The sequence below is a fragment of the Lutjanus erythropterus genome, chromosome 16 (assembly GCF_056507025.1).
Source record: "Lutjanus erythropterus isolate fLutEry1 chromosome 16, fLutEry1.hap2, whole genome shotgun sequence".
Classification (NCBI taxonomy): Eukaryota; Metazoa; Chordata; class Actinopteri; order Lutjaniformes; family Lutjanidae; genus Lutjanus; species Lutjanus erythropterus.
In genome coordinates this window covers 30541651-30568926 of record NC_139332.1, presented here as the reverse complement: position 1 = coordinate 30568926, position 27276 = coordinate 30541651, and the positions used below count along the sequence as shown (strand labels likewise).

Sequence of the window (27276 nt, the reverse complement as noted above, 5' to 3'; positions counted from 1 at the left end):
TTACTTTACATAAGTATCTGTACTTATCCTCGAGTATAAACTGTGTGCGTGTAATTATGCAATCAATGCTGTCATGTTCCAGAGGTGTGGAGTTGGACTTGAATCTCAAAAACAAAGAAAATCAAAACAAGACCTGCTTGGACTTGGACTTTAACATGAATTACTTGTGACTTCACTTGGACTTGAGCCTTTTCACTTGATAGCAGAAAAGAATTTTAAAAGTGTGAATCCATGAATCAATTCATTACCTGAATCAACTGTTAACAGTATTCATTCCCAGAAAGACGACACCTAATTCCCCAGATCGACTTTGTTTGAATCAATCCGACAGCCTCCAGTCAAGCTGCGGGAGAGAACCATGAAGAACTAACATCATGTTTCTGAGCTCCAGTTTGAAAAAATGATACAATTTTATTTCCATATAAAAACCACAAGGTGGTCAACAAAAAACAAACTGCAGTATGTTAAACATGCGCCAAAAATGACTTTGTATGACGTTTGAAGTTGCACAGAGAATGGCAAGTCGAGGCTCAGTTGTTAAAATGGACTTAAAAATTGTGACTTGACTTAGGACTTGTCATTCTTGACATAGAACTTGACTCGGGCCCTGCCTGTCTTGATCTTGGACTCGAGTGCGAACACTTGGTCCCACTTCTATTCGTGTGTTACTCTTTCTCTCTGGTGTGTTATAAAAAGTCACTTTGCAAACTTTTGACACTTGATTGAGTTGTACAATCTATTAAAGTTTATCACTTCAGTCAGGCTTGAAGGCCCAAAAGCACTGAAAGCATCTGACGTGTGTGTTATGAAGTACGCCTATCACTTAAAATGGCTGAACTCACATCAAAAGCATTATGAGGAGCGTCAAACTGCCTTGACGGCCCTACTCCGACCTTGTTCCGATTCTGGTGCATCAAGTGTTTTTTCGTGCAGCTGCAGTACCTGTTTGGAGAGAGCTAAAAGAAATAAAAAGGAGAAGATTAGTTGTGCTTTATGTGACTTTCACCCAGCCAACTGACAAAAGCAACAGCACAGACCCAATGTTACAGGAACTCAAGTAGAAATGCTTAAAAAATAAAGGGAGTGAAGCATAGAAACTTGTGTCTGCCTACATATAGTGGCCTTTTTCCAAAATACTACAGGTTCTGTGTTTGTTTTCAAATCCGATGGCTGCAGCGCACCATCAGAGCGTCTATTGACACGTATCAAATGAGGTGGGTCAGTGTGAGGACAAACTTTTCAACCACTTTTCAGTTTGCCAATAAACTTCATTAACATGACACCAGTAAGTTCAAAGTTTAATGCAGACTTTGTTCACTGTTATGGATTTCACAACTCAACTGTCAACAGCGTGCTAACTGATGTTTTTAGCCAATTGCTGCCTGATACATCGAAATAAAACACTGGAAACACTGATATATTCTTTACGGTTTAGGGTCTGGGATCAAGTCTGTAATGATTATCACAGTTTTGGCCAAAAACAGTCAGACAGATGAATGAGATATAATCTATTTGGCAGTGTTCATATGACAGCACAGTGGAGTCTCTAGGATCACCGGGTCAGGAGGCTCCAAATGGAATTTGATCGTCCCTTGTTCTTGTCTCTATCAAACATGCTTGATAATGTTGTTTGCAGTCAAACAGAAGAATCGTGTCTCTGTCAAGATGAAAATTGTGCTGCGTTGTGCCCCCAGCCACTATATTGTCTGTTTGTGGCTCCAAAGCAAAGAATCTGAATCAAGTCTCTGTTGTATAATGGATCTGAAAAACCACAGAATCTCGCTACTTAAGCCAAGACACAGCTTTCCACCGAGTGGAATAGAAATCCATCGTTTAGTTTTTGAGATAGCCTGCTGATTCAAGACGCACAAAAAAAATCAGAAAGGTGAAGTGAAGTCGAGCATCGGCTGCACTTTTCCGAGACCAGACTGAACAGAATCTTTCGCTCTGCGTCTCTGCTTCCTGTGATAAGTGTGACAGAACCCTGTGGTCATCTTTTCCGGTTTCACCCCAAGCTCGAGAGTTTCTGGGACGTGTACAACAGACAGCTAATCCCCGACAGTCTCTTTGTGATATTTAGTTGCTCCAGCTGCTCTTTGACTCTTCCCCCAACTTTGCAACAAGCCTTCATGTCTTCAGAGGAAATCTTTTTCACCTACTCGCTTTAAAAAAAGACTAAATGACACAATTTCTTCACTATACCTTGAAGAAATTCTGTCCAAAGCCCACCTCAAGTTTCTTAATCTCTTGGAAGCTTTGACTGAACGTTGTAGGATGGAGCAGTGTCGAATTGGGAACAAATTAGGACTGTACCACACTTCGTAGCAACCATTCCCAAACTTAAGAATGCAACGGGAAATCTGAAATTTGAAACTCTTCTGTGTGTTTGTTTGACAGGTCACCAGTTTTGGTGTAACTCCTGTTAAATTAGGTCAGATAAATGAAGAGTAACATGTAATTTTATTCTGTGGCTTTTCACTCCAATTTCTTTTTTAATGTTACTCTTGTGTTATTTTATGGTAATTTCAAACTGACAAAATTTGAACTTATTTAATTCATTTATTTTTAATTACTTCTTACAGCCCGCCTGCAGTACTTTCATTACCCTCACTTAAGGAATCATTGCTGCACAGTATTGTATCTTACTTTAATCCACCAGGTTTTCACTTTTTTTGGCCTTCATCTTAGGACGTTCTTGGCCTCACTCTTCATTGGTCTCCTCTAAAATACCTACTTGTTATTTGTGTTGTAAACACAAAAAGAAAGTATATATCAAAAGAGAAATGTGACCCTCTTGGAACAGCAAAATGGGAAAGCAGCAGGGAATGTCTCAGACGGAATTAAAAAATGACGAATCATGCTTAATCAATCAAGCCAATTAGATAGTATTAAGTTCTCTGTTGCAAATGAATGCATGCTGTCTCCAAAGTTGTGTAAAATCAACTCTGAATGTCATCAGATGGCTTCCCGATGAGGAGACAGCTGGGATTAACAACATAAATGATGCCAAGAAAGCCTGTAGGAGAAGGAAAGAGAAGACATGATGCCCGAGTGACATTATATGATCCACGGTGCAGTGTCTCACAGTTGACAGGCTATTACATAAAAAAAAACACTGCAGATTGTGTGGAGAGAGGCAGTTCTGACAAACCGACAGAAGTAACATCCAGTTTGGTTGAAATCGTGCAAAAAATATCTCTAAATCACGCCCCTGGATGCCAACACACTTGACTGAGAGAGAAAAGGCGTCATAAGACACTCAGCTGCTGCACGGCGTCACTGCTCCACATCTGAAAGACTTCCCATCAGCCACTCTGTCATTGATTTCTTCAGTGATCAGTATGTACGGCTATGTACGTCCTTGTGCCGCGACTTTGACATTTAGATGCAGCTCCAAACACGTGATTAAGTTACAGTGACTGAACCCAGACGATGTACGCAGCTCTGGTTAAAAATACGGTTCAAGCAGAATACATCGTTCTGTTTCTAGAAAGATCATTTGTGACAGAGGACTTAAGAGCCGTGGATGGACGGCATGTCAGACTGTGCAGGTATCCAAATAACCAAATAACCCAAGAGGCCTCAAGAAAACTTCACTGATGGTGGATATCAGAGCTCATCTCTGTTCCTGTGCTCACACAGCACACATTTGGAGGAGTTTATTGGAACTGTGGAGCTTTAACTCCTTTGATTAAGCCATATGAGGGTGACGTCGTTCAAAACAAGTCCTTAAAATACAGATCTGGAGCTTTCTCCAAGGCTGGTATCCAAAAACTAACCCATTTGTAAGCAGTGTGGATCAGCAATGCAAACTTTTACTGGCTTCTTGGGACTATATCACCTAAGATTTACTTCCTAAATATGTTAGATATCATGAATAAGGTATTTTTTAAAATCCATGACAAACAAGCAATTTCACAGTATGTACATCCCACATTTACAACTAAATATAACCAAATAACATCTGCAGTCACGCCAGATGATTGTTACTAAAAGTTATGCATGCAGTACCACATGTAACTTTTAGACATGAACTTGCCAAACATTTGGGGATCTCACCACGTACCGATCATCTGGGGGTTTCTACATGCAAGGTAGTTGCTTGAACAGCAGCGAGTACAGACGCTAAAAAATCTGCACCCCATTCATTTTTTTTCAAGGACACGCTTTACCAGAAACAATGCTCTCTCTCCCCAGTCCTCTTCAGCAGCAGGTACCAGACCACCCCAATACGTAGAGCCGCCCTAAAGGCTTTGAATTGGATCTGCAGTGAAGGTTTTCTGTTAAAACTCTTAACTGTTCCCACCCAGGTTCAACAACAAAAGCTGGAAGGTCGTCCTCTACTGAGTGAAGTGTTCAGAGACTGACTTGTGAGTCTATAAAGGTCTAAACTCTGCCTTTGCTTACTGGGGCAAAAGACAGATTGACCTCAGTCTTCTAAACATGGCTGCGGTCCTGTTTATGACCATAAATGCAGCAGATGTGCTGTATCTGAGTGCTGCATGTGGTACTGTCTGTGACAAAATAAGTGTGATGCATGTATTAGCTTATTGAATGATCTGATGACAGCTGATCATTCGATAGATATCTGATTGTGTGAACTCTGGTCATTCTGAATGGCCCCGTTTACACCCGGTGGTAACATGTGTCTTATGTGACTGGATCACAAGTGAACATCTCTAAGCGTGTCAGTTCACACCTGGCATTAGAACGTGTCTCCATATGCATACTGACTGACCAGATCGGATCTCACTTCCTCACTCTATATGCAAATTAACACAAAGCTAAATAATTTCCATTTGCAAAGACCAAATGCATTGTTCCTTTAAACTGGCGGCCCAACAGCAGCCAACCAAGAAAGATTATTAAGTTTCCCCTCACTCAACAACCCTCAAAACTACGCAATTTTTAAAGGGAGTCTGGGGATACTGTGGTGAGCAGCTCAATGTGCTCTGAGACATTAGATCTCAGTGCATCTTGGATGCATTCACACCTGTACTTGAGATCAGATCACCCACGATGCAGGTTAACAATGCGTCTGTAGACTTGTCTTGGTGGACTACACCGGCTGAATACAGCCCCAGCATTTAACTTCCAGGCTTAAATGCGTCTTGTCATCACATTTAACATGAAAAATTCCAACATACAAACGGAAAAGCACCATTACACCTACGAATTATGTTAGTAAAGATTTGTTTATGTTTGTGCAGCACACCGTGGCACTGGCCTCCGCAGACATGGCGCAAGCTACAAACATGCACAGGGGCGTTTATGCTCGATGCATGGTTCGTTGCTGTATTCTCCGCAATGCCAGGGGGCATGCAAACAAAATATCTGAATAAGCAACAAGTCAACACGAAGGCAATCATGCACAGCCCGGCAGCTTTGGGTAATCACTGACGGACCACCAAACCTTGCATTTGTGTACTGTAATTAAAATCAAAACATTGTCATTTGGCTTTCCATGTGGTCTCTCAAGAAAGGCTTGTAAAGGTGCCTGCAGCGGCGAACCTGCTCGGCCAGTCTACTTTGAAGGCATCCATGTTGAAATAAAAAGCTGAGCAAAAATTCAGCAGTTCATGACCAGTCACTGTGACAATATGCAGAGCCTTCGCGCTTGATGTGAAAGACGTGATGACGTGTTTGCAGTGGCCACGCCCTCGCACAGGCTACATTAACGCAAACACTGCAGCTCCCAGCCTGCTTTGCTTGTGACCCCACTCCACAGGTCAAAAAAGTTCAACCGAAAAGTGATTTTTCCTTCTCAGATTATCTCAAAATGATTTTTAGAAGACTTGAAAAGGTGAACATTTCTAGTATTTTGCAAGAATCAGGAAATCAATCAAGAAGAGTCAAAAAATAAACAGTTTGCGTAAGAGATTTTTTCCTTCGTTGTCTGTTCTGTCCATCTTGTGACCTCTCAGGATTTTCTTGAGACATGCAGACTTGTCATCACCAATATGATATCAACACCTGTAGTGACATTAATAAGTGGTTATGGTGTCTGGCTTGATTTTGTAATAAGCAAGTAATGGAAAACACAACAAGATGAACTCCCCTTGTGGTTCGGAGCGAATAAACCGGCTGTATCTCATATCTGTTTGTATGTGTGATGATCTGTACTACACAGACAGAGAGAGAGAGAGAGGAACCCCGGGTTGGTGAAGTGCGATGAAGACGTCACAGATAGGAAGGCTGGGTATTTTGAGCCTCTTTAAGTGGCTGCTGTTTGGAGAGACATACTGTACTCTGCACTTCAGGAACCTATAAGACAGGAAATGATGATGGCGGCGGTGGTGGTGGTGGTGGGGGTTGGAGGGAGGGAGGGAGAGGAAGGGGGGGCTGAGAGAGAGAGAGAGAGAGAGAGAGAGAGAGAGAGAGAGAGAGGAGGCGAATTAGCAGTGCGATTATTATGGAGTGGCAGGCCAAGCAGTGAAGAAAGGAGGAGGAGGAGGTGGTGGTGGTGGGGTGGAGGGGGGCAGGCAAATGCTTATTATGGGATGTCTGTGTTGTCAGGCAGGGGGAGGGGCGGAGGCGGTGAAGTAAGGGGGGGGTGGAGGGTGGTGGGGGGTGAGTATTATGGTCTGGCCTAGGCCTGTTTTTGTGTGCGGTGGCTCACCCCCACCTCCCCTCCCCTCCCTCCCCCCAGCTTTGTTTAAGTGTGTGTGTGTGTGTGCACGCGCGTGCATCGACATCACAGCTCGCCGTGCGCAGACTATGATGTATATCAGGGAAATAGTATCTATCTTCAGGTGCAGAGTGACTCACATACAAGAAGGTATAGTGAGGCCCAAGAGACGAGGCAGCACAAAGACACAGAGGCAGAGTGGCAGCTGGGAATTCATCAAAAAACTTCACTGGCAAACTATCTGAACAGCACACTGAGCACAATACACTCCCTGTCCCCTGTAATGTAAATTATTGAGGCAGCGATGGAGCCATGAACGTCTTTATGTGCCGTGCTTCGCCTTCTTTACAGCCCAAACTACTGTAGATTTGTAGTGTCCTCTTGCGCCGATAAAAACGTCAACTTCCCTTGAAATTCATTATTGCAGTTACCGGTTAAACCATTTTATATACACATTAGGGCGTTTTATGCAGCATCATATGAAGTCTTGATCAGCACTGATTCAAAACTGCACGCAAAACGGGCGAAAAATCATTGTTACAGATGTCGTCACAACTGGATCTTGGCTTTCGGCCTGGCTGACTGCTGTTCCCACACTGTCGAGGACCAGTCAGATTGTGACTGGAAGGGACAAGGCTTCTCCAGCCGTGACAGAAAAGCATTACAACAGACTGGCGAATTGGAAAATTTCCAACTCTGTGCAATTAGGCAACAAATGCCTGGAGATCCATTTCATAGATATTCAGTTTATAATTATATACAACAAAGAAAAGCAGCAAATCCTCACATTTGGAAAGCTGGAATGGGTAAATGTTTGGCCATTTTTTTTGCCACAGTGCCAGTGTGGCTTTATGAATGTCATTATCAGACTTTTGGTCAATCTACCACAGATTAATCTTAGTAATGTCTGTGCTTCCTTGACTTTTCATTTAGCACCAGCAGACCAGCAGGTCAAGTTTTCACTTGTCCAGTAATAACAACATCTACAAGAGGAAGGACTGACACAACATTTTGTTCAGACATTTAGGATGAATCCTACTGACATCTTGGGTTCAGTATTTGTGGTGGAGAAGACGACAAATTCAGGTGTTTCAAAAGTGCAAGGACAGAACTCAAGCTGCACATAAAGAGAAAAAAGTGAAAAAAAAATTATAGAAATGAAATAAAAATAGAAACCAGGCTACAAAGTTACACGGCAGGCAATATGCATACAGTGAAATGTCTCAGCAGCAAAGAATGGATTCTCACTCAGTTTGATTCAGACATTCATGTCCTCCTCAGGATGAATTCTAAGAACTTCTGTGACCCCTGACTGCTCATCTTGCAACATCATCAGGTCAAAATGTGAATTTGTGCAATACTTTGGTTTAATATTTTGTGTTTAATGCTAACTGGCAAGTGTAAGCATGCTAACATGCCAACCTAAGATGGTGGACATAATCATTAGACCTACTAAACGTCAGCCTGTTAGCACTGTCATTGTGAGCATGTTAACACGCTAAAGTGCAGCTGCACAGCCTCATATAGCTGCGAGCATGGATGCAGGCCAGGAGTGTCGAAATCATCCTGGGCCACATAAGCATTATGACTGCCTTTTAAGGGCCGGTTGTAAATCTAAGACTATATAAATGTATATACTCGTTATCATATTACATAGTTTGATCTGCATTCAATTATTATTGGTTTTAGCAATAACTTAATAATTAACTAACTCTGAAAGCAGATGTCTGGGAAAAATGATGGCAAGCAAACATTCAAGCGCATAACTAGGCCTTATTATACAAGAAGTGAAAATACAAAGTACTGTAAATAATAAAGTCAAAAAATAACAACAAGGGTGTTTTCAGTTTGAGTAACCTACAAGCAAAGTTTTAAGTGCAAAATGTATATTTGCTTAAAAACAAAATGACGGCATTTTGATAGGCTGCTACCATAATGTTATTACCTACCAGCCATATGACATGGAGATGCTATCTAGAGTATACTAGATATTTTGGGATGCATTCTGGGACATGTGGTATATGGACACAGTGCATCCATAACACAGCACACAACTGTTTTGCACAAATTATGTTCTTTGCAAGCTCTCACAGGGCACATAAAATGAGGTAACGGGCCAAATACAGCACATGTGAATTTGACACATGTGCTGTAGACTCTTAAACTGAGCAGACTGCCTGGATTAAGACTAATTGATCACCCCTGACTATTTTTAGACTGGGTTTGAATTTCTGCCAGATCGGTTGTCATTTGTTGTGCACAACACCTGATTAATTGCCTGAACAGGCTACAATCTCACACATCTGGTTGGATTTCTGGTCAGAAATTTAGCTTTTTTTTCACAGTTTAGATCTAATGAAAAAGGCTTTTTAGTCCAGAAATTTTGAGCTTTTTTTTTAACTTGAAAGTACTTGAAAAGTGCTTGAATGTTACTCAGAAAGTTGTACAAACCCTGGAGCACTACTTTAGATGTTGTGGCTAAAACCACAGTCTTGACTGAGACTTGACGTGACGTAAAACAAAACCTCACTTCAGAATTTAATTCTTAATCTATGTAGTACATTTGGACAAAGTTGAACAGCCTTTCTCTCCTTTTGTCAAGACGCTAATGGATGCTTTTGTTTTGTTTGAATAAACTTTATTGGAATTGTAACAAAATGGACCAAATAGACAATTGATTTGTACAGTTTGAGCTTATGAGTTGCAGATTCTGGCTGTGCAGAAAGGCAGCCAAGTTTAAGTGTCTGATAAATGTCTTTAATAATTATCAAATTGCCTGTTAGTTTTCTGTGAATTAATCAGTTTTTTTTTTGTGCTATTTGAAGGAAAGACGACGGGTCATGTATAAGACTTGAACTCCATAACATCAGCAGCACATCTGAGCCGTCTGGGACATCCGAACAACCGCGATGCACCAATCTAATTTTGTTTTTGTTTTCTCCATCTGTCAGCCGCTGCCGTGTGTTATCTCATGTGGCAGACATGTTGGGTCTGATCAAATCCATTTGCACTTTGTTATCTGGTGCAGCTTCAGAGCGCGCACCGCGGGGCAGGATAGGTGGAGCGGAGATGGTGTCGTCTGAGCGGGTCTGGGGGGGGAAGAAAGGGGTAGCAGTCAAGAAGTATTATGGTATGCATTTTGACTTACATGATAATCTGACCCCGCCTGTAACCCTCCTCCACCACCGCCACTGCCACCCCTCTGCTTATCTCCATGGCGACCAGCAGCACAGGAGCACTATTATGGTCTGTAGTCTCCCCCCCACCACCACCACCTCCTCCTCCTCCTTTTTTCCTTTTTGCCTCAGAAATGATATTATTATCATTATGTGATATGCAATTCTGCGAGTGTGGTGGGGGTGGGAGGGGCGTCGAGAGCCGTGCACGAGGTTTCTATGACAACTGCCCCCAGTATCCTTCTGATTGGTGATTATGGGATGTCCCCCCCACACACACCCCTCATCCTACACCCCCCCCCCCCCCCCCTCCTCCCCAAATGCACACATGAACACTGTGTCCATAGTCAGGGAAAGGAGAAGTGTGGGGGAGGGGGGTAAAGATGCAAACCAAGGAAGGGAGAAGGGAGAAAGAGGAAGAAATTGAGAGAAAAGAAAGACAGAGAAGTTGTTTGTTAAGTCGTTCTTTGTGTCGGCCGGTGTGAGAGGGATTCAGCGAGGAGGGAAGCTGCTCACGCCGGTGGGACAAAGGAAAGGCCAGAGGAGAAAGAAAGAGATAGTCGAATAAGGTGTGCTGAGTCAGAGGCGACTGTAGACCCACTGTAAGAAAAGAGGCCAGAGGGAGAGAGGCCTTTAGCTGAAGAGAGGAGAGAGAGAGGAGAGAGGGAAGAGAGAGGAGGGACAGCTTGAAGCGGGTTAAAAGCCAAAGAGTCAGGGCACTGCAACAATATGCTGACATGAATAATTTGTTAGCAGATCCGCACACCCTCCGCAGATTAAAACTATCTCACATCGGTGCAGGAAAAATGACGTTTGTGTGCACTGCAATAAAATGATTAATCCGTCAGGCCAAAGCGTGGCGTTTTTTCTGCGCAATAAGTCATTTATAATGAGTGAATAATGCACACTCACCTCAGGAAATTACCACCAGCTGTCGTCTGTGCTTGCAAGTTTTACCCTTTGTATCCTACAGCATATACCATATGGTCAAAAGTATGTGGACACCCCTGCATGTACATTATGTCTGGGCGACCCGTTCTCATCTCAGGTCGTCAAACACCAACGCTGCTTTGTCACGCCCCTGGGTGTCTCATATTGATGGTAGCCTTTAGTGTCTGTGTTGGACAAAACCAGAAAGCCTTTTTAACACGTGGTTATGTTGGAAAATGGTCGCAGTTTGATTAGGCTTAGGCACCAAAAGTACTGTGTTAGGTTTGGGTGAAGGCCTCGGTTTCAAAATAAGTATTTTCACATTACGTGAGTCATGTGATGTAGGCAACGTTATTAACTTAAAACTTCAGATAACAATGACTTTCATTTTTCACATGTGACATCCACACCACCGTGTCCCAAGTCCTGACTCATGTCCTGTTTGTCCTGAAAATTAATTATTAAAGTGACAGATAATATTAAGAACATATGAATCTGTGAAAATATTCGGATCAAATCACTTATGTGGGCTATAATTCCTGCTTCTAGCTATTAAAAATGACCTTTTTGTTTTTATAAAAATGTAAGATTATTATAAATGTGTTTTCACTAACTATGGCACTGATTAGGCTATCATAAATAACAGATCGTTAAGTTTATTTTGATCCGTTTTAAACCAGACAGCGGAGAGTGAAGCCGCCACTGAAGGAGAAAATCATCATGATCTCATCTCAAAATCATCTCATCTGGTCGCCCTATTTGTGTGTCACTGCTGGTCCTGACAAACGTTTCTATTTGACGACCTGGGGAAGAGGCTGGTCTGCGGCTGTTTAAGACCATTTACTCTGTTTTAACATCACCAGATCCATTAAAAAAATGTTTTTTTTTCCCAGTTTGGTGTGGAAGAACTCGACTGTCCTGAACTTCAACCCCACCCAACACCTTTGGGATGTACTACAATGCAGACTGAGAGCCTGGCCACCCAACGTCAGTTCCCAAGAAATCTTTGTTCAGACCCACAACGACGCTGCATGGAAATAACACGGCTTCCCTCGTACATTTCAATTAGACCACTGAGCTCCCAATAGAAGAGCTGCACAGAAAAAAAAACCAAGTGGCATCCAGTAAAAACAGTGATATATTATTGTCTTTGGTTGGGTTCAGTTCACATTTGACTAGTTGTTCAGGGAAGAGAAAATAGGCTGAGTTTTCAAAACTTTTAGCAGAACTACATCACACTTTGTCAACCATATGACAAACTTGATCTATGTTTATCATTTATAGTAGGATAAATATATTCCCTGTCTCCATGCTACCTGTAAAAACACACCTGATATGCCTACTTGGTTAAGAATGTGTTTTAAATATGCCGCTTTCCTCCCCAGGAGTCAATACAAGCGTAAACTTGGAATTCAAACGCAAAAAAACTTTTCTTCCATTTTGCTTCCTGCACCTGACTGGCTGCCTTGTTTCTCAGGGCCACACAGGTATTCGTCACAGCGTTCAAAGTTCAGCCTTGATGAAATTGGGCCGCCTCGTTTGACGCACACTTTGCCCCCAACACACACAGCTAAAAGCCATTTTGGCGCAGCACAAGCCATTGGAAATAATGGGTTTCACTGCACATAGGCGCCCTTGTGCCACTGAAAACGGACAAAAAAGGAAAAAAAAACTTTAGGCAGCTATTCCTCAGCCTGCGTCATGTGGCTCCCCGTAAAACGGCCCTGTTTAAATGGTTTGGAGTCAGTGTACAGGTGTTGCTGTGTCCACACACCTTTGACTACATAGTGTGCTTCACGGCTGGTAGAAGAGTTGTTGGATTTAAGCTTTTTTTGCAGACTTATGGGCGACTCAAACACCATCAGGAGAGCAGATTTGTCCTGCAGTGCAACAATAACAATGCATAACTCGTTCTGATGCTTCGCAGGCCTTAAATACAGAACTCCCCATGAGCAGACATGTGCGCTGTTGATTTCCCATGTGGTAAAACGTCATCCAGAAGCTCCTCTGCCACACGAAACACCAGCAGTTCTGCATTTCGCCCCACAGTCTAAATGTACTACAGACAGTCAATGGTGGGAAAAAGCTGTCTAGGACCCAGACGTTTTTCCCACCATTGACTGCAATGCATTTCCAAGGCAGCCTGTGGAGCAAGCGTGTGTGTGTGTGGTGTGTGTGTAGACAGCTTAACTCAGCTGTTGGCTTGGCTCTTGTACTTCTGGGCTCCCTGTTTCTTGTTTTGAGGGGGGCTTAAAGCAGCAGACTTGAAGGTTTTGACTACGGTTTGACCTCTGTGACCTCCTCTCTGGAGGGCCGTGTGCATGTAACCTGACTTTTTGAACCTCACGCTGACCTGCTCGTAAGACTTTGCACTTTTTGAAAAAGTCAACCTGCCCTCCTGGGCTGCATGTCCTGATGAGAAGATTGCCTTTATGGTGAGTCATGTATATAAAGAAGCCATATATTACAGTTCATATAGGGGTTACACCTGGGTCAGCGGGTGTCACCCCACTTTTGGCGTCCCTCGGGTGCTTTGACAGGGCTTATCAGCCCCGTGTTGCATCAACATCCTGTACAGTCTTTAGCAGCCAGGCTCATATACAGTACAGTGCCTGCGCATACATGCAAACATGCACACTCAAGTTAAGCAGTCATGTGGCACACACAGTTGCCATGTGACGGCTTTTCCTTTTTTCCCCCCCTCCTTTCTCCTATCTCTCTCTTTTTGGAGTTATGCTCATTGAGGGATGTCAGTGACTGCGCTCATTACTATTATGGGATGCCGCACGGGGGTGGGAGGGGGGTGAGCGTCTCCATGGTAACCCCGGTTGCTAAGGGAGGGGGTGGAGGTGTAAGGGGGGGGTGGTGTGCATGGAGGAATGGGGAAGAGACTGTAGGAGAGGGAGGGGTGAGTTTGACTATTATGGTCTGTACGTTGCAAGGTAACTATGCAGAGTGGGGGAGGGGTGACTGAAGTGCGTGTGTGTGTATGTGTGTATGTGGGGGGGGATATTATGGGATGCCTGCCCCCTGATCTCTTTGTGTGTGTGTGCGCGCGCGCGGGGTGTGTGTAGTGTGCGAGGGAGAGAAAGAGGAGACGGCGTCGTGCGCACACGCTGCCACAAAAACACGGAAATATATTTAAATTGTATGTATACCGTTACCTTAACACAAAGAGCTTCCAAGTATTGATTGATTGACAAAGTGAGCTCGGAGTTACTGTTTTTGGAAGCTGTGTGAATCAAGTTGTGAGTATCTCAGTTTTTTGGTTTTATTGTTTGTAAAATTTACTTGAGTCAGGGTAAAGATGGTCGAGATGAGATAGCATCGGATGCCGGCTTGTTGCAGTGATATTTTATGTTTAACGCTAGATATTAGTGTGTATGGTGTGTGTATGTGTGTGTGTCGCTTCTTTCTCAAATCTGAACCTGGCCGCCGGTCAAGCTCGGCTAGCACGCATGCTAATGGCACGGAAACTAACGATAGTGGCAAGATGGCATGTCAGCTGAACGCAGAGATGGAGTGAGTGAGGGTGCTAATCTTTGAGAGCTGTCTGATAAACTTGGATTTATAGTCCGAGGAAAAGAAGTCCATGCGGTGAGTGTTTTACCGGCTGATGCTCTTTGCTGCTAAATATTCACTTCCCTCTTCTTTTTTTGTTCTAATTTCCCTTGTCGAAACCTGGCCGGGTGCCCCCTTCCTAACTACACAACACAGACTTGGACCGCCTCAAGACTGGGTCAGAACTCTGGATTATCCCACAAACAAATAACTTTATTTAGTTAGCTAAACTGTTAGCTAACTAAATAGAAAGTTTTCTGCTGTCCACTATGTCTGGAAGCGAGGATGACAGAGATGATTATGGAGCCCCCGACGACCGGTTAATGCACGGTAAGACAAGGCTCATTTGTTAGCAGAAATTGCTAATGTTCACACTGGTTGTAGGCTAGCATGAGCAGATGTTTTGTGACATTCATATCAATCATGTGTCGTTAGCACTGTGGTGATCGTATCTAGAAGGGAACCCTCGATTTGTGGAACTGTCGCGAGATTTGTATGCTTTATTGTTTCTTTTCTAAGTAATCATGTTTTATGATGTGACATCGCTGTGGCTAAAATCTGTGTATGTTTCGGGAAAGAAAACATTTGCTACGAACTGAGGCAAATAATGGTTTGCGTTAAAGTTATAATTCTCGCGAGGTCTATCACGCGTCTGGGGTTCCCTCTCGCAAGTCAATGATGCTAACTACCGGGTAGCTAATGTTAGCGGCAACATTAGCGCATTCACTGTTTTACCAGCTGCGCTGCTCTTCAGCACCCTTTTAAATTCAGTCACTTTTATTGAAACCACAGTCAGACAAAGTATGGCTGATGGTTTCATTGTCGTGAAGTCACGCCGACAAACCGGCATGTTCCCGGGGCCTAACGATAGCCAGCTACCGGTATTTTTTACGTGTCGATGACAAGATGGAGGCAGCCAGTTAGCTTGGAAGCTGGCGGATGACGTTCAGAAGCATTCCCCTCCTCATGGCCGGCGCCTTCGGTTTGAGTGTGGGAGAAAAAGTAAAAAAATAATTTCGTTTAATATAAGCATATATTTCATCGTATCTAACCGTATATATTCTTAAATGTTGAGCTGGTAGTTTACACAGACTGGCCTGGCCGAAGAACGCTTTGTTTACAGTTTGTATAATTCCGACGAGCACGCGCGTCGCACACAGTGGAACCATTGAGAACAAATAGTCCTACAAGTTAGCTTCAAGTGCTAAAATCGAATCCAAAAATGCACTTATTTCATCAAATAGCGTCAACTTAACAAAAAAATCTGACAGGCGATGCTTTGTAAACAAAATATTGTGCAAGCAGAAATAGAACCTTACCAAGCGGTACGGAAAATCATTTACATTTTCGGATATAAATGCATATGATTGTTCTAAAGAACATTAAATTGAATTGGATTTCGATGCGGAGAAACGATGCTTCATGTTTGTTTTTGTTAATCTCATATCAGACCCTGCACCTGGAAATACATAAGGCCTCAGGTAGAAGCTTGGTGTGAAACAAGCTTAAGTGGAGTCAGAAGTAGAGCACCCACTAATAATTATTTTCATTATTGATTGATTTTTTTAAATATATATTGATGTTATGTCAACATTGTGATATGAGTCTAGATATTGTCCTAGATTGTATATTGTGCGAAGTGTTGTCTTTTACAGGTTTAAAAGAAAGTCATTTTATTAATTTAAGTCTGTTCTAGCTGTTCAGTCCTTATTGCTGATGAGTTATCAAAAAACTCATGATGTTATAGTAATATTGTCAAAAGATAAGATAAATTTGGGGAAAATTTGCTCTAAAATACTATGATATTTGAGTTTGTCCACATTCCCCTGCCCTATATTAGTCTACATTAATTATTAGAAAATAATGAACAATATCCTTCATAGTTTCCCAGATTCAAAGCTGATATGTTCAGGTGTTTGTTTTGTCCAGCCAACAGTACAAAAGCCAAGTTATTCATTCTGCAATGACACAAAACATACAAAAGTGGCAAAACCTCATGCTGGAGAAGCTGGGACTAGAAAACGATTGGTGTTTGCACTTAAAAAGCTTAAATAGTTGCCAGTTCATTCATCAATTTAATTGCATTAAATTGCAAGTTGGTTGCAAGTCTTTAATATACTGATATTAGAATTGCACAGCACACTTTTTTACACAGTTAAGAATAAAAACATAATGTCATTCTTGTAGTTCTTCTTGGATTTCTTTTATAACTATTAAGTGTTATGTCAAGTCTATAGGAACTCAAATGTAATAAAAGTTCCACGTTGGCTCTGTTCCACCAAAGCATTTGAAGAACAACCTTAACCCTTACACCTGCAGTAAGTTTATGGACTATGGTCATTTTAGCCATAAGGTGCTTTTGGGAGCTTCAAACAGTCAACACCAAGTAGAAAACGTTGTGTTTGTACAGTTTTTTGCAGTTGAATTTATAGTTGTGCACCCGCCCCCAGACACACAGCTTAGTCTCCTTTAAATGACCTAAAAAGCTCATCACATTAAAGCGTCTTCCTTACCAGGTGCATCTTAATGGCAGTCTGCCATTTACTTTTTACCATAGTCAATTACATTAATAGGCTCTGAGTGCCATAGTACGTCACTTTGGAGCCACTGAGGCGACACAGAACTAAGGTCCTTTCTGAATGTTGGAGAGCCTGCAGGAGGGTGTACTACTAAATCATACTTACTAATAAGTTGTAAATGACATGTTTTAACCACTAAAACAAATCTGATTTGAATCATTCCCATAAAGGCAACCTATAAAATAGGGTAGTTATTAAAACCACTGGCTTACCCTCTACTAGTCCAGATTGCCAGGTCTCCTGTTGGTTTTTATTCCAGCCATCTAATCATGGACCACTTTACTATCACTCAACAGCGGGAAAATGTGTTTGCAGCATGGCAGGAGTGGAAAGAGGAAACGTAACAGTTAGTTGGTCAGTGCAAAAGGGGAAAAGTGGCATCCTGATGGTGATAATTAAAATATGAACCCTATCCATCAGCTCTTGATATTCTCTTATATTCAGCGATACTCTGAAAAGTGATGACAGTCTGTGAAAGCAATCTTAAATGTCCTGATTGAGCCATAATGGCATGATATTAGTTGTAGTCTTAGTCACAGGATTAAGAAACGTATCAAATAAAAAGTACACGAGAGAAGCTGCTATATGAATCAGTTGTTTACTTGTGGATGGGGGTTGATTCAGTAACCAAACCGCACCACAGCCAAAATTTACCGGTGCATCGCTTGTGTTTTGTTTACAGCCAGTCAGATCAGATTCAGAATCACTTTATTTGCCAAATATACAAGGTACACAGGAATTTGACTTGGTGATTCAGTGCAGTGGGACAAGAAAATATTAAATTTAAAGTTAATTGCAAGAATTGTATACAAAGGAAAATACCATTTTCCTAACTTTTATTATTCATTTGTAGAGCACTGTATATGATATGCATGCTGTCATCACATCGCTCTATTCAGAAATGCTATTACACAGCCAAAACACAGTGACACACATTTGCTCCTCTCTCCGTGTATGTTAACCATGAAATGTGTCCTCTGGCCTGATTTGCAGACGATGAGGAGGAGGAGATCTCAGAGAATGAGACTCCGAAGGTGAAGAAGAAGAAAAAGGCCAAGAAGAGCAGAGAGAGTAAAGGCAGCAAGAGGCGGTCACGCAGAGAGGTAAGGCTGCAGATCATTGTGTACGTGTGTGTTCACTAACTGTAGCTACTCCCTAAAAGTAAGAGAAATAAAAGAATATGAGCATTTTTTTTAATCCCATGTCCAATCCAGATTATATGTCGAATTGAAACTAGGAACAAATAGCTAAACCCCAGACACTATTCATTAAGCTTCACACACACACACACACACAATAAAAAGCATGACTGTGTGCAGGCTTTGATAATCTTCTCACGCAGGCAAAACAGCCAGTAAATTCAAATCTGCTGGGAAGTAGTTTGTCAGGGTTCAACAATAAGGATCGCTCAGGGGAAGTGAGATGAAAAGCAAGATGGTTAAAACGGGTGGGTTTTTTTTTTCTCAAGGGCACTTCCAAATTCCCGAAAAATGTTGCTCAAGAGCCAACAGCATCTTATTTGCATGGCCAGTAAAAGGGCTGACAACCCGTCTTCTGCTTGTCAAAAACATGAACGCTGAGGCACTTTAGTTAATCACAAAACTGATTACCACAGCATATCATGTTCCAAAAAATTCTAGTTACCAGTTCCACTAGTTACTTTGTTGTTATTTGATAAACGCTAAAAACAAAACAGGCGAGTAAAAAGTGACTTTGGGCAGTTAGATTAAAAAAAACAAAAAACAAAGTTGAACGCTGATGATTGTAAAAGAGTTGGTGAAAAAGCTGCTCAGGTTCTTTTCCTGTCCTTATGGTAAAATTTAACAGTCAAAGCCTTTTACATTTTGCATTATATTTCCTTATTTTGCAATTGACACATTTTTTAACACCTTATTCAGGCCTGTTTAATAAAATCTTGCATTTTTCTATCCAATCATTATTAAATAAATTATATAGCATATCTGTGCCTTGAGCATGGATTTTCAGAAGTGCTGTTAGAACTATTACTACTGATGCCTCTATATGACCCGCATAAACAAATGAGACCATCACAGGGTCCCTGTAGTATTTTTAAGAAAATCAAACAATGCTTGGTACTGAACGTTAATTCAGGAAAAAAATGTTCTTAGTTTGATTTTAAATTTCAAGTTGACCGCCATTTGGTCTTCCCTTTTGTGAATATATCTGAACACTGTTCATTCTAGTCGAGCTCCAGCAAGAACTCTGTTTCTGTGTCTTGTTCCTATCATCCTTAATTTCAGATTGCTGACTTGTGTCTTTCTCTCCTTGTTCCAGGAGCTTGCCATCAGCTCCCCGGAGCCCATGGACGTGGGCGGGGTGGAGGAGGCTGAAGATGGCGGCCCTGCCCAGCGCTCTGACAGCGAGGGCAGCGATTACACTCCAGGACGCAAAAAGAAAAAGAGAGCCAGCAGCGGCAAAGAAAAGAAGAGGAGCAGCGCCGGGGCCGAGAGGAGCGCCTCCAAGAAGAAGGAACCGGAGCCCGAGGACGATGACGACGACGACGACGATGATGGCTCGGTGAGGAAAACCAAACGGGGTGTTAGAGGGGCGAAATTTCTCAACTCTACATCTGCACCACTTACAGTACAGGTCAAAAGTTTGGACACACCAATACTGCAGAGAAGAAATATGTTATGTTTTAGTTTCTTGCACACTGTCTGCATTGCAATAGCAATGCTATTCTGCACACCTGCTGACCTAAAAGTGTTCAAAGTAGTCACCTTCTGCTTGGATAACAGCTTTGCACATTGTTGCTATAGTCTGATCCATTTCTTAAATATAAAGACAAAACACTGAATGAGAAGTGTGTCCAAACTTTTGTCTGCTTCTCTAACTCTTTGGGCATTTTAGTGCCAAAGAATGTCATGGAGTGTTTATCATTTCTCAGCGTTGGAAAAACGTCTGACGCAGCATTAAAACAGACATGAAAAGTCTCTCCTGAACCCAGAGAACTCGAGAATTGTAATGAGTTATAGAAGTTCGTTTGAACAAGGTTTCACGCATAATTGTGTGGAATCTAATTAAAATGATAAATTGCAGTCAGTTCAAGCTGTGAGTTCTCCCAAATATAGCATGCGTAATATTGATCAGTTCTACAATAAATGATAAATCAATCAAACCACACTGTGTCAGACGGCGGACAACGAGAAGCAGAAATTTAGAAAAAGAGATGCAGGACGTGGGAAGTGTAGAGGAAGGAGATTCGCTGCAGATTGAAGTACAATACGTTATACTTTACTGTCCCCGCAGGGAAATTTGTCTTGGACTGAAATGCTGCACACAAATAGCTGCCTCCATAGTAGTAATAATAACCTGTACAAATCATTGAAGTGGGATGAGGGATCCCTCTCTTGCTCAGAGACTGACATCATGAAATTAAAAAGTAGTTTGTTGTGTTTTATATAACAGTTGGTAAATCCCTTAAACTTGTAGTTGGTCAAGATGTCAGCATTTTTGCAGACTGGTTGTCTGTATTTAAATTAATATAAAGTGATGGTGCATCTATTTTTTTTTTTTATTACTGCACAGCTTTGGTTCTATATTTAGAAAGAATAATCTTGTTTGCTGCTCTGAAAGGATAACACAAGTGTGTTGCACATTTTATAAAGAGAAATTTTGCATACTACTTATACTGAATGAGTCCTAAAACTGAGAAATTAATAGGTTTTTGGTTAGATGCCTGAAATAATGTCTGTGGTTAACATAGATTAACAAATTCATAATATAAAATAGGTCAGTAAATAATAGGGCTAGGTATTGGCGAGAATCTGGCCATACGATATGTATCACGATACAGAGGTTGTTCAATATGTTGTGACATATTGCTATTTTTAATTTAATTTTGGAATACTGTCGTGGTATAAAGACCACACCACAAGATGCATACAATTTGAGTTAAAAGTTTCCTTTTTTGTCTAATCAGAACACTGATATCCAGCAGCCAGAGGTTTAAAGAGTTGATCAGTATTTTCTTTCACCCCTAGTAATTGCAATTGAATTTCTTTAACAAGCCACTAACAAGTGGCTAAATGAGACCACAGAGGTTGTCAAGGACATTAAAAGTCATCATGTTGAACAATAGTCACTTCATGGTGGTGACATAGAAGTCATGTGACTGTGGTGTAGTTTGTTTATAGCCTAACGTTAGCTTTTTAATTCTGGTGATTGCATTTATGTTTCAAAAAGCAGAAAAGTGGTGTTCATTTTTTAAAGATTGCTTGCTTGCTGAACAAAATGTGTCAGTACCATAAATTCTTATTCACCACAGAGCTTATTTTCTGTACAAACCAGAATCAAATGGAAAAATCCCATTGGCTTTTTGTGCGATGTTAACGTCCAGGTTGGCCCACAAAAATGCAAAAAAATGCATCATCCGCGCAGCACTCTATGCTAAACAGTTTTTTGGCATGTTTTTCGTTTTGTTCCCAAACAGCTGTTTGTTAATCTTGCATTAATTTTTGTCATCATTAAAATAGTTGTGTTTTAATGTGGTGAAGCAAAGGTTGAGTTGAAAGTTCTCCGCTGCTTTACCTCATATCAAGAGCGTCACTTTGACAAAAAGGAAAACTGTGGGGATTATAGCATTAGTGCAAGTTTCCAGGAACAGCTGATAGATTTTCATAACATACAGAATAAGGCCGTCAAAACTGTTGACATACTAATACGTTTCGACTCTAATACAGAAATGAATGGACACCACCGTGCTTCCTGAACTGGTAATAAAAAAAGTACATTCAGGTTTCTAAAACATAGCAGCGTTATTTGCAAAATAATTAGCTGTGATGTAAAGTATTTGTGAGTTGTAGTTAATGGGCCAAAACATGCAAAACCACTGGTATAATCCTATTTAAAGTGTGCAGAAACGACGTGAAACTGCAGGATTAGTGAATCTTTTTTGGGGTTAAAATGTTAAGTATATACGATGCGGTCTAATTCATTAGAATACAACTTTCGTACTGCCCCTTTCTTTGCTCCCTGATGAGCACCTCTTGACTGTGTACCTGTAATGGAGTCGCTGTGATATGAGAGATGGTTAAACAAAGAGCTGTGTCTGGTGGACTCGCAGCTCGGCGGCCAATAGAGGGCCTTGTAGTTAATGACACTTATGCAAGGGGTGGTGTGGGGTGTGTAAGTGTATCTGTGTGTGTGCGCGCGCGTCTGGGGCGGATGTGTAAGGCATATATGCTGTTACCATGGTAACCCTGCCTAGCGCCGCTCTGCACTGCGCACTTGACCCTTTTCTTTTTGGTTAGATAAACACATTTTAATTCATTGGCAGAGCCGCCCTCAATCCAGTCTGCAGCCTGTTTCTGTAAGACGACGGAACGGGAAGCAGCTTTGGTGAAAGGCTGGTGGAGCAGGGTGGCTGAAATTACTGCTCACCTGATCAGGGCCTTTTAAACTTCTTGGAATAAGCTCCATTTAGCAAAAAATTGGTTTTATCTGCCAAAATTTTTGTAGGTAGTGTAGCATTTTTTAGAGAGAACAGCAGTTTAGACAACGTAGCGTTATGATAGGCAGCCACTCTGAAGTTTGTTTGATATTGCTGAGCAAGCAAAGATGACAGAAAATTTATTGATCAACTTCTATTATTTTTACATTTATATATTTATTTATTTATCTTAGATTTTATTTCGAGCATGAGCAAATAATTAACGTCCGAAAAGGAGTAGGAAGACGTGGATATCACGTCTTACCCCTTTATTCTTATCGTTCATAAATAAATCTGAAGTGCTTGAGTATTCCTACTTTTTTGCCCCAGTGTTCACCAGCCACAGCTCAATCAAATTTATTCAAAACAAAGCAAGAGCAAATAAGCAGAATAAAATAAATAAATACATAAATCTACTTATGTGATGATAAACTAAATTAGGGCTGCAACTGACGATTATGTTCACAATCAATCTGCTGATTATTTTCACAGTTATGGACTTTTGTCCAACCAACAGTCAAAAACCCAAAGACTCTTTGTTTACTGTCATAAATGACAAAGAAAAGCAGCGAATCCTCACATTTAAGAACCTGGATCCAAGAAAATCTTTGACATTTTTTCTTAAAAAATGAGTGAAACCCTCAACAGATTATCAAAATAGTTGGCAATTAATTTTCTTTTGATTAATTCATCAATTAATTGATTACTCATTGCAGTCTAAAGCAAAGATTACAAATTTTGTGCTTCTCAATTTAGGGGTTTTGCTGCTTTTCTTCATTTGTGATCGTAAACTGAATAGACAGAATGAAACAGTCAGTCTAAAGATGTTAACTTTGATGCTGAGAAATTCTGAAAAATGTGGATTTTTCACTATGTTCTGATATTTTACTGCTGAAGAGCAGTTAATCAAGAAGAAAGATGATTGGCAGATTAATCCATGATGATGTATGTAATTATTAGTTGCAGCCTATGTTTGCTTTTATATGAGTGACTCATAAATTGAAGTGAAAGTTGCGCAGTCGATGCGGTCCGGTCAATGATGGAGGTCGGAATTTCCCAGTTGACATGTCCAGCTTCCAACCTACAAGTTTTTCACATGAAAAGCACCAAACGTACAACTCAGCAGTGCAGCCACCTTGCGTATATGAATGAAACAGACGAGGAAAAAAAACATATGAGGTCAAAGATGTCATTGTACATTTTGTTTTATGGCACTTTTATATTTGAACATTGGTTGGAAATTTTGGAGTTCTGAATTTTGTGGAACGCAGCAAAAGTTTAGAGAATGTCGTAGGCCTGTTACTAATGATTACTCTTTATTATTACTTAATATCCATTTTATTTTGATTTATCATTTAGTCTGTTTGGAGTCAAAAGTAATGACAAATTTCCCCCCCCCCGTTTCCACCAGCAAAAGACATAAAAGCTTTCAATTAACAATCACATGAAACTGAAAAAATCCAAAGCTCCAAGCACCAACTGTTTGAAAAATTTAACTTGATACATGACTTAAATCACTTACCAAAATTGAAGCAATTTAGTGTAATTATCTTTAAAAACTAAGTGGTCAATATGGCAGGTGAACCCTAATGGACTAACTATATTTTGAAGCATCTGTTTTGCTTGGTGGTTGCTAATTTCAGCCCCTCTTCACCAGCCACTTAAACCTCATAACCATGCAAATGTGTTCTGGTAGAGACGATTAAATCACTTCAAAATTAACCGAAAAAAAACCCCACCAGTAACTTCAGTTATGTGAAGACTCTTATGCCACAGATAAGCAACTGTGGCATCACAATTTAGTTTATTGTGAGGGTAACATGATGGCTGTTGCTGACGTGCAAGGAGGGAACAAAAGTGTTTTTGTAAGAGGTGGAAGGTTTGGCTTTTGTGATGCGCAAGGACACAGCAACCGCTTTTTAAAAGGCTTTAAAACACAGCTGGTTCCACTTGTTTGTCACTCAGTCGGAGCGTGATGCTGCTGCAATCATCCAGCAGGAGCTTCCTGCGTAAAAATAAAACTTTTTGTTGTGAATAATAATGTTCAGAAACACACTTGGTACCAGTCGTCTTGTCTCTTTAGCACTTATTGAATTACGGTCAGGACAGCTTTGAACGTTACGGCTCTTCTGTTAAACCAGGTTTTCCACCACACTCTGGTTATCTAATCAATTGATCAGATTAGTATTGATAAGTCTTCACTTACCAAGTTGAAGTGGTTGTGAGAAAACAGGCTGTGCAGTGTTTCCAGATTCTGATGGATGAACTGTGAGTGATTTTATTCACGCAAGACTCTAGACTGCATCTTAGAGCTGCTGTGTAATGTTATGTAAAAGTTTTTACCCATGTGTCTCTTTGTCAGAAAAACTTTTGATGGGCTCAATGTTAACCTTTATTTCACTTGCCCAGTCAGGCTATTAAGTCAGAAATCTACTTCCCATACAATTTTTTTTTAAATTAACGTCTATCAAATAACAACAAAGACTAAAGTTAATGCCATGTAGAATCTAGAGCTGCAAAAAGGTTTTCAAAGTCCATCTAAAATTCATTTTAACATGATAATAACTGAAGAAAAGCAGCGGTGGTTTGGATCATTTGAATACAGATTTGGATGCTGATTAACACAGCAATGGTAGGATCTTGTAAGTGTTCAGGTCAGCCCTATTTCATAGATGTTTTATCTGCTGGTGTGATTGGCAGCATAGACATCTTTCTATGGTGTTACATAATGTAAATTTACTGCCTTAAATCTTCTTTAATCATGCACTTTCTGGTCGTACGTATTCATTGATATTGATGAGTTTGTTGTTGTTTGTCTCCTGCAGGAGCCAAAGTCGTCATCCCAGCTGCTCGATGACTGGGGCATGGAGGACATCGACCACGTCTTCACAGAGGAAGACTACCGCAATCTGACAAACTACAAGGCCTTCAGCCAATTTGTCAGGTAGATTGGCACACACACACACACACACACACACAAACACGCACATGTCCTTACACAAAGCTGAAAATGTGCTGAAGACACTGCTTGATGGTTTTCACACATCTTAAGAAAGATGAATGTTGTAATTGGGTGTACTGTGCTCTATAATTTAGAATTTTTCATGTTGCTCTGTTCTTTTTTCCTACTCCTATGACCAATTTTGGAAAGAAATTTGAGCTAAATTTGCACTTCCAGAAACCTGCAAACACCCATCACGCTGAAGATGTCTTAAAAATTTGAATCGGAGCACATTTAAAATTATCTTCCTCGCCTCCAGGCCCCTCATCGCAGCCAAGAACCCCAAGATCGCTGTGTCCAAAATGATGATGGTTCTGGGCGCCAAGTGGCGCGAGTTCAGCACCAATAACCCCCTGAGAGGAGCCGCTGCAGCCAACGCGGCCCTTGCCACCGCCCAGGTACCTGCCGCCGTGGACAACATGGTGGCGGAGGTCGCCCCAGCCGCTGCAGCCCCGCCGGCCCCAGCAGAGTCTCAGCAGGCCCCCCCACCGCCCATACGGAAAGCCAAGACAAAAGAAGGCAAAGGTACAGCATGGAGGAGTTTTTGCTCATTTTTCTGATAGAAGAGCAAAAAAATCACAGGGGGTTTATTTCAAGAGAAGTGCTTTTTTTAAGGAAGTCACTTGTCCTAATAAATACTGGCTGTTTAGTCACCCAATCTGTGGATTCGAGGCTGTTCTATCTTCTAACTCTTCTTGGCTCTGTACCTGACTGGCCTCCGCCTTTCTGTTCTGTGCCGGCAGGTCCCAACGCCCGCAAGAAATCAAAGCCTGCACCTAAACCACAAGAGAAGAAGAATAATGCCAAGACCAAGAAAGTGGCCCCTCTCAAAATCAAACTGGGAGGCTTCAACAGCAAACGGAAACGCTCATCGGTATGATCTGTCCCTCCTCCTCCCTGTTTATTCCTTCTTGCACACACTTCACATGTGTGCCGACATACAGATGAGACCCGCGCTGTACAGCAGAGTGTGTTTTATATTAGAAGTTTGTCTCTCATGTTGCACAGAGCGAGGAGGACGAGCCTGATGTGGACAGTGATTTTGATGATGCAAGCATGAACAGCGTGTCCGTCTCAGAGGGTTCCAACAGCCGCAGCAGCCGCAGCAAAAAGAAGCCGTCCAAGAGCAAACCCAAGAAAAAGAGAGGTACGTCTTCTCACTCTTACATATGACACTGCCCAGCTTGGAAATTCAGGTTTTTTCTTTCCTTTTTAATGCATCTTCTTATTGCTTTCTCATTGCCCTTCATTGAATATAGTAGGGCTGTATTAAATAAATAAAATTTAAAGCTTCTGTTGAGGTTTCCAAATGAAACTTTGAATACCTGACATCATATTTTATGATGTCATCATCCTAAAAAAAATCCTCCATTTGAATTAAGTGATTAACTGGATTAAATTAATTAGTTTACAATTAGAATTTAGTTTTTTCTAAATTAAATCCACTTTGTTTTGGGGAATGTAACTTGTCGGTTTTGTCAAATGTAATTTACGGTGCTGTTAAATTGCTGAGTTTGCCTAGTAATACAGGTGTTTGCGAGCGTGAGAGCGAACACTTTTTTGACCACAGTGAAAATGTTGTTTTTGAAAGGCTAAACGGCAATAAATATTATCCTTATGACCACGCCGTGACAATAAAGGCACTTTAATATGTCTTAAAAGAAAGTGCCTTGGGGTTTTTGGTGGTTTTTGAGCCAACAAATACGTATTGAAGCAAAATATTTCATCAGACAAAAACGCGTTGTTTTTGTCTTTTTGTTTTTCAATAAATTTTGACTTTTGGCTTTTGACTTAAAACGCTCTGGGGTTACTGTAAAGGTTTGGATCACACAAGTTGAAAACAATCCTAAGCAGCCACCACTGGAATCTAATTTTACAAATAGTGTAATACTATTAGTTTTAGTTTAACCCAATCTTTATCTGCAACTGTGCAGACATTTTGTGTTTAA

The 27276-nt window shown here is 41.2% G+C and overlaps 1 protein-coding gene across 3 annotated transcripts in view; it reads left to right on the top strand.

The window, feature by feature from the left end:
• Positions 1–13777: 13777 nt before the first annotated feature.
• Positions 13778–27276, top strand: part of chd4a (chromodomain helicase DNA binding protein 4a) — a 32156-nt gene continuing 18657 nt past the window's right edge. For 2 of the 3 annotated variants that reach the window (XM_084739424.1, XM_084739422.1), the window contains exons 1-8: positions 13778–13982; positions 14452–14625; positions 17868–17977; positions 19170–19412; positions 25152–25270; positions 25587–25852; positions 26071–26201; positions 26336–26474. In XM_084739424.1, coding sequence (XP_084595550.1) covers positions 14565–14625; positions 17868–17977; positions 19170–19412; positions 25152–25270; positions 25587–25852; positions 26071–26201; positions 26336–26474 — 1069 coding nt within the window. In that variant the 5' untranslated portion in view covers positions 13778–13982; positions 14452–14564. The remainder of the gene's footprint in view (positions 13983–14451; positions 14626–17867; positions 17978–19169; positions 19413–25151; positions 25271–25586; positions 25853–26070; positions 26202–26335; positions 26475–27276) is intronic. The other variant, XM_084739423.1, reaches the window with a different exon arrangement.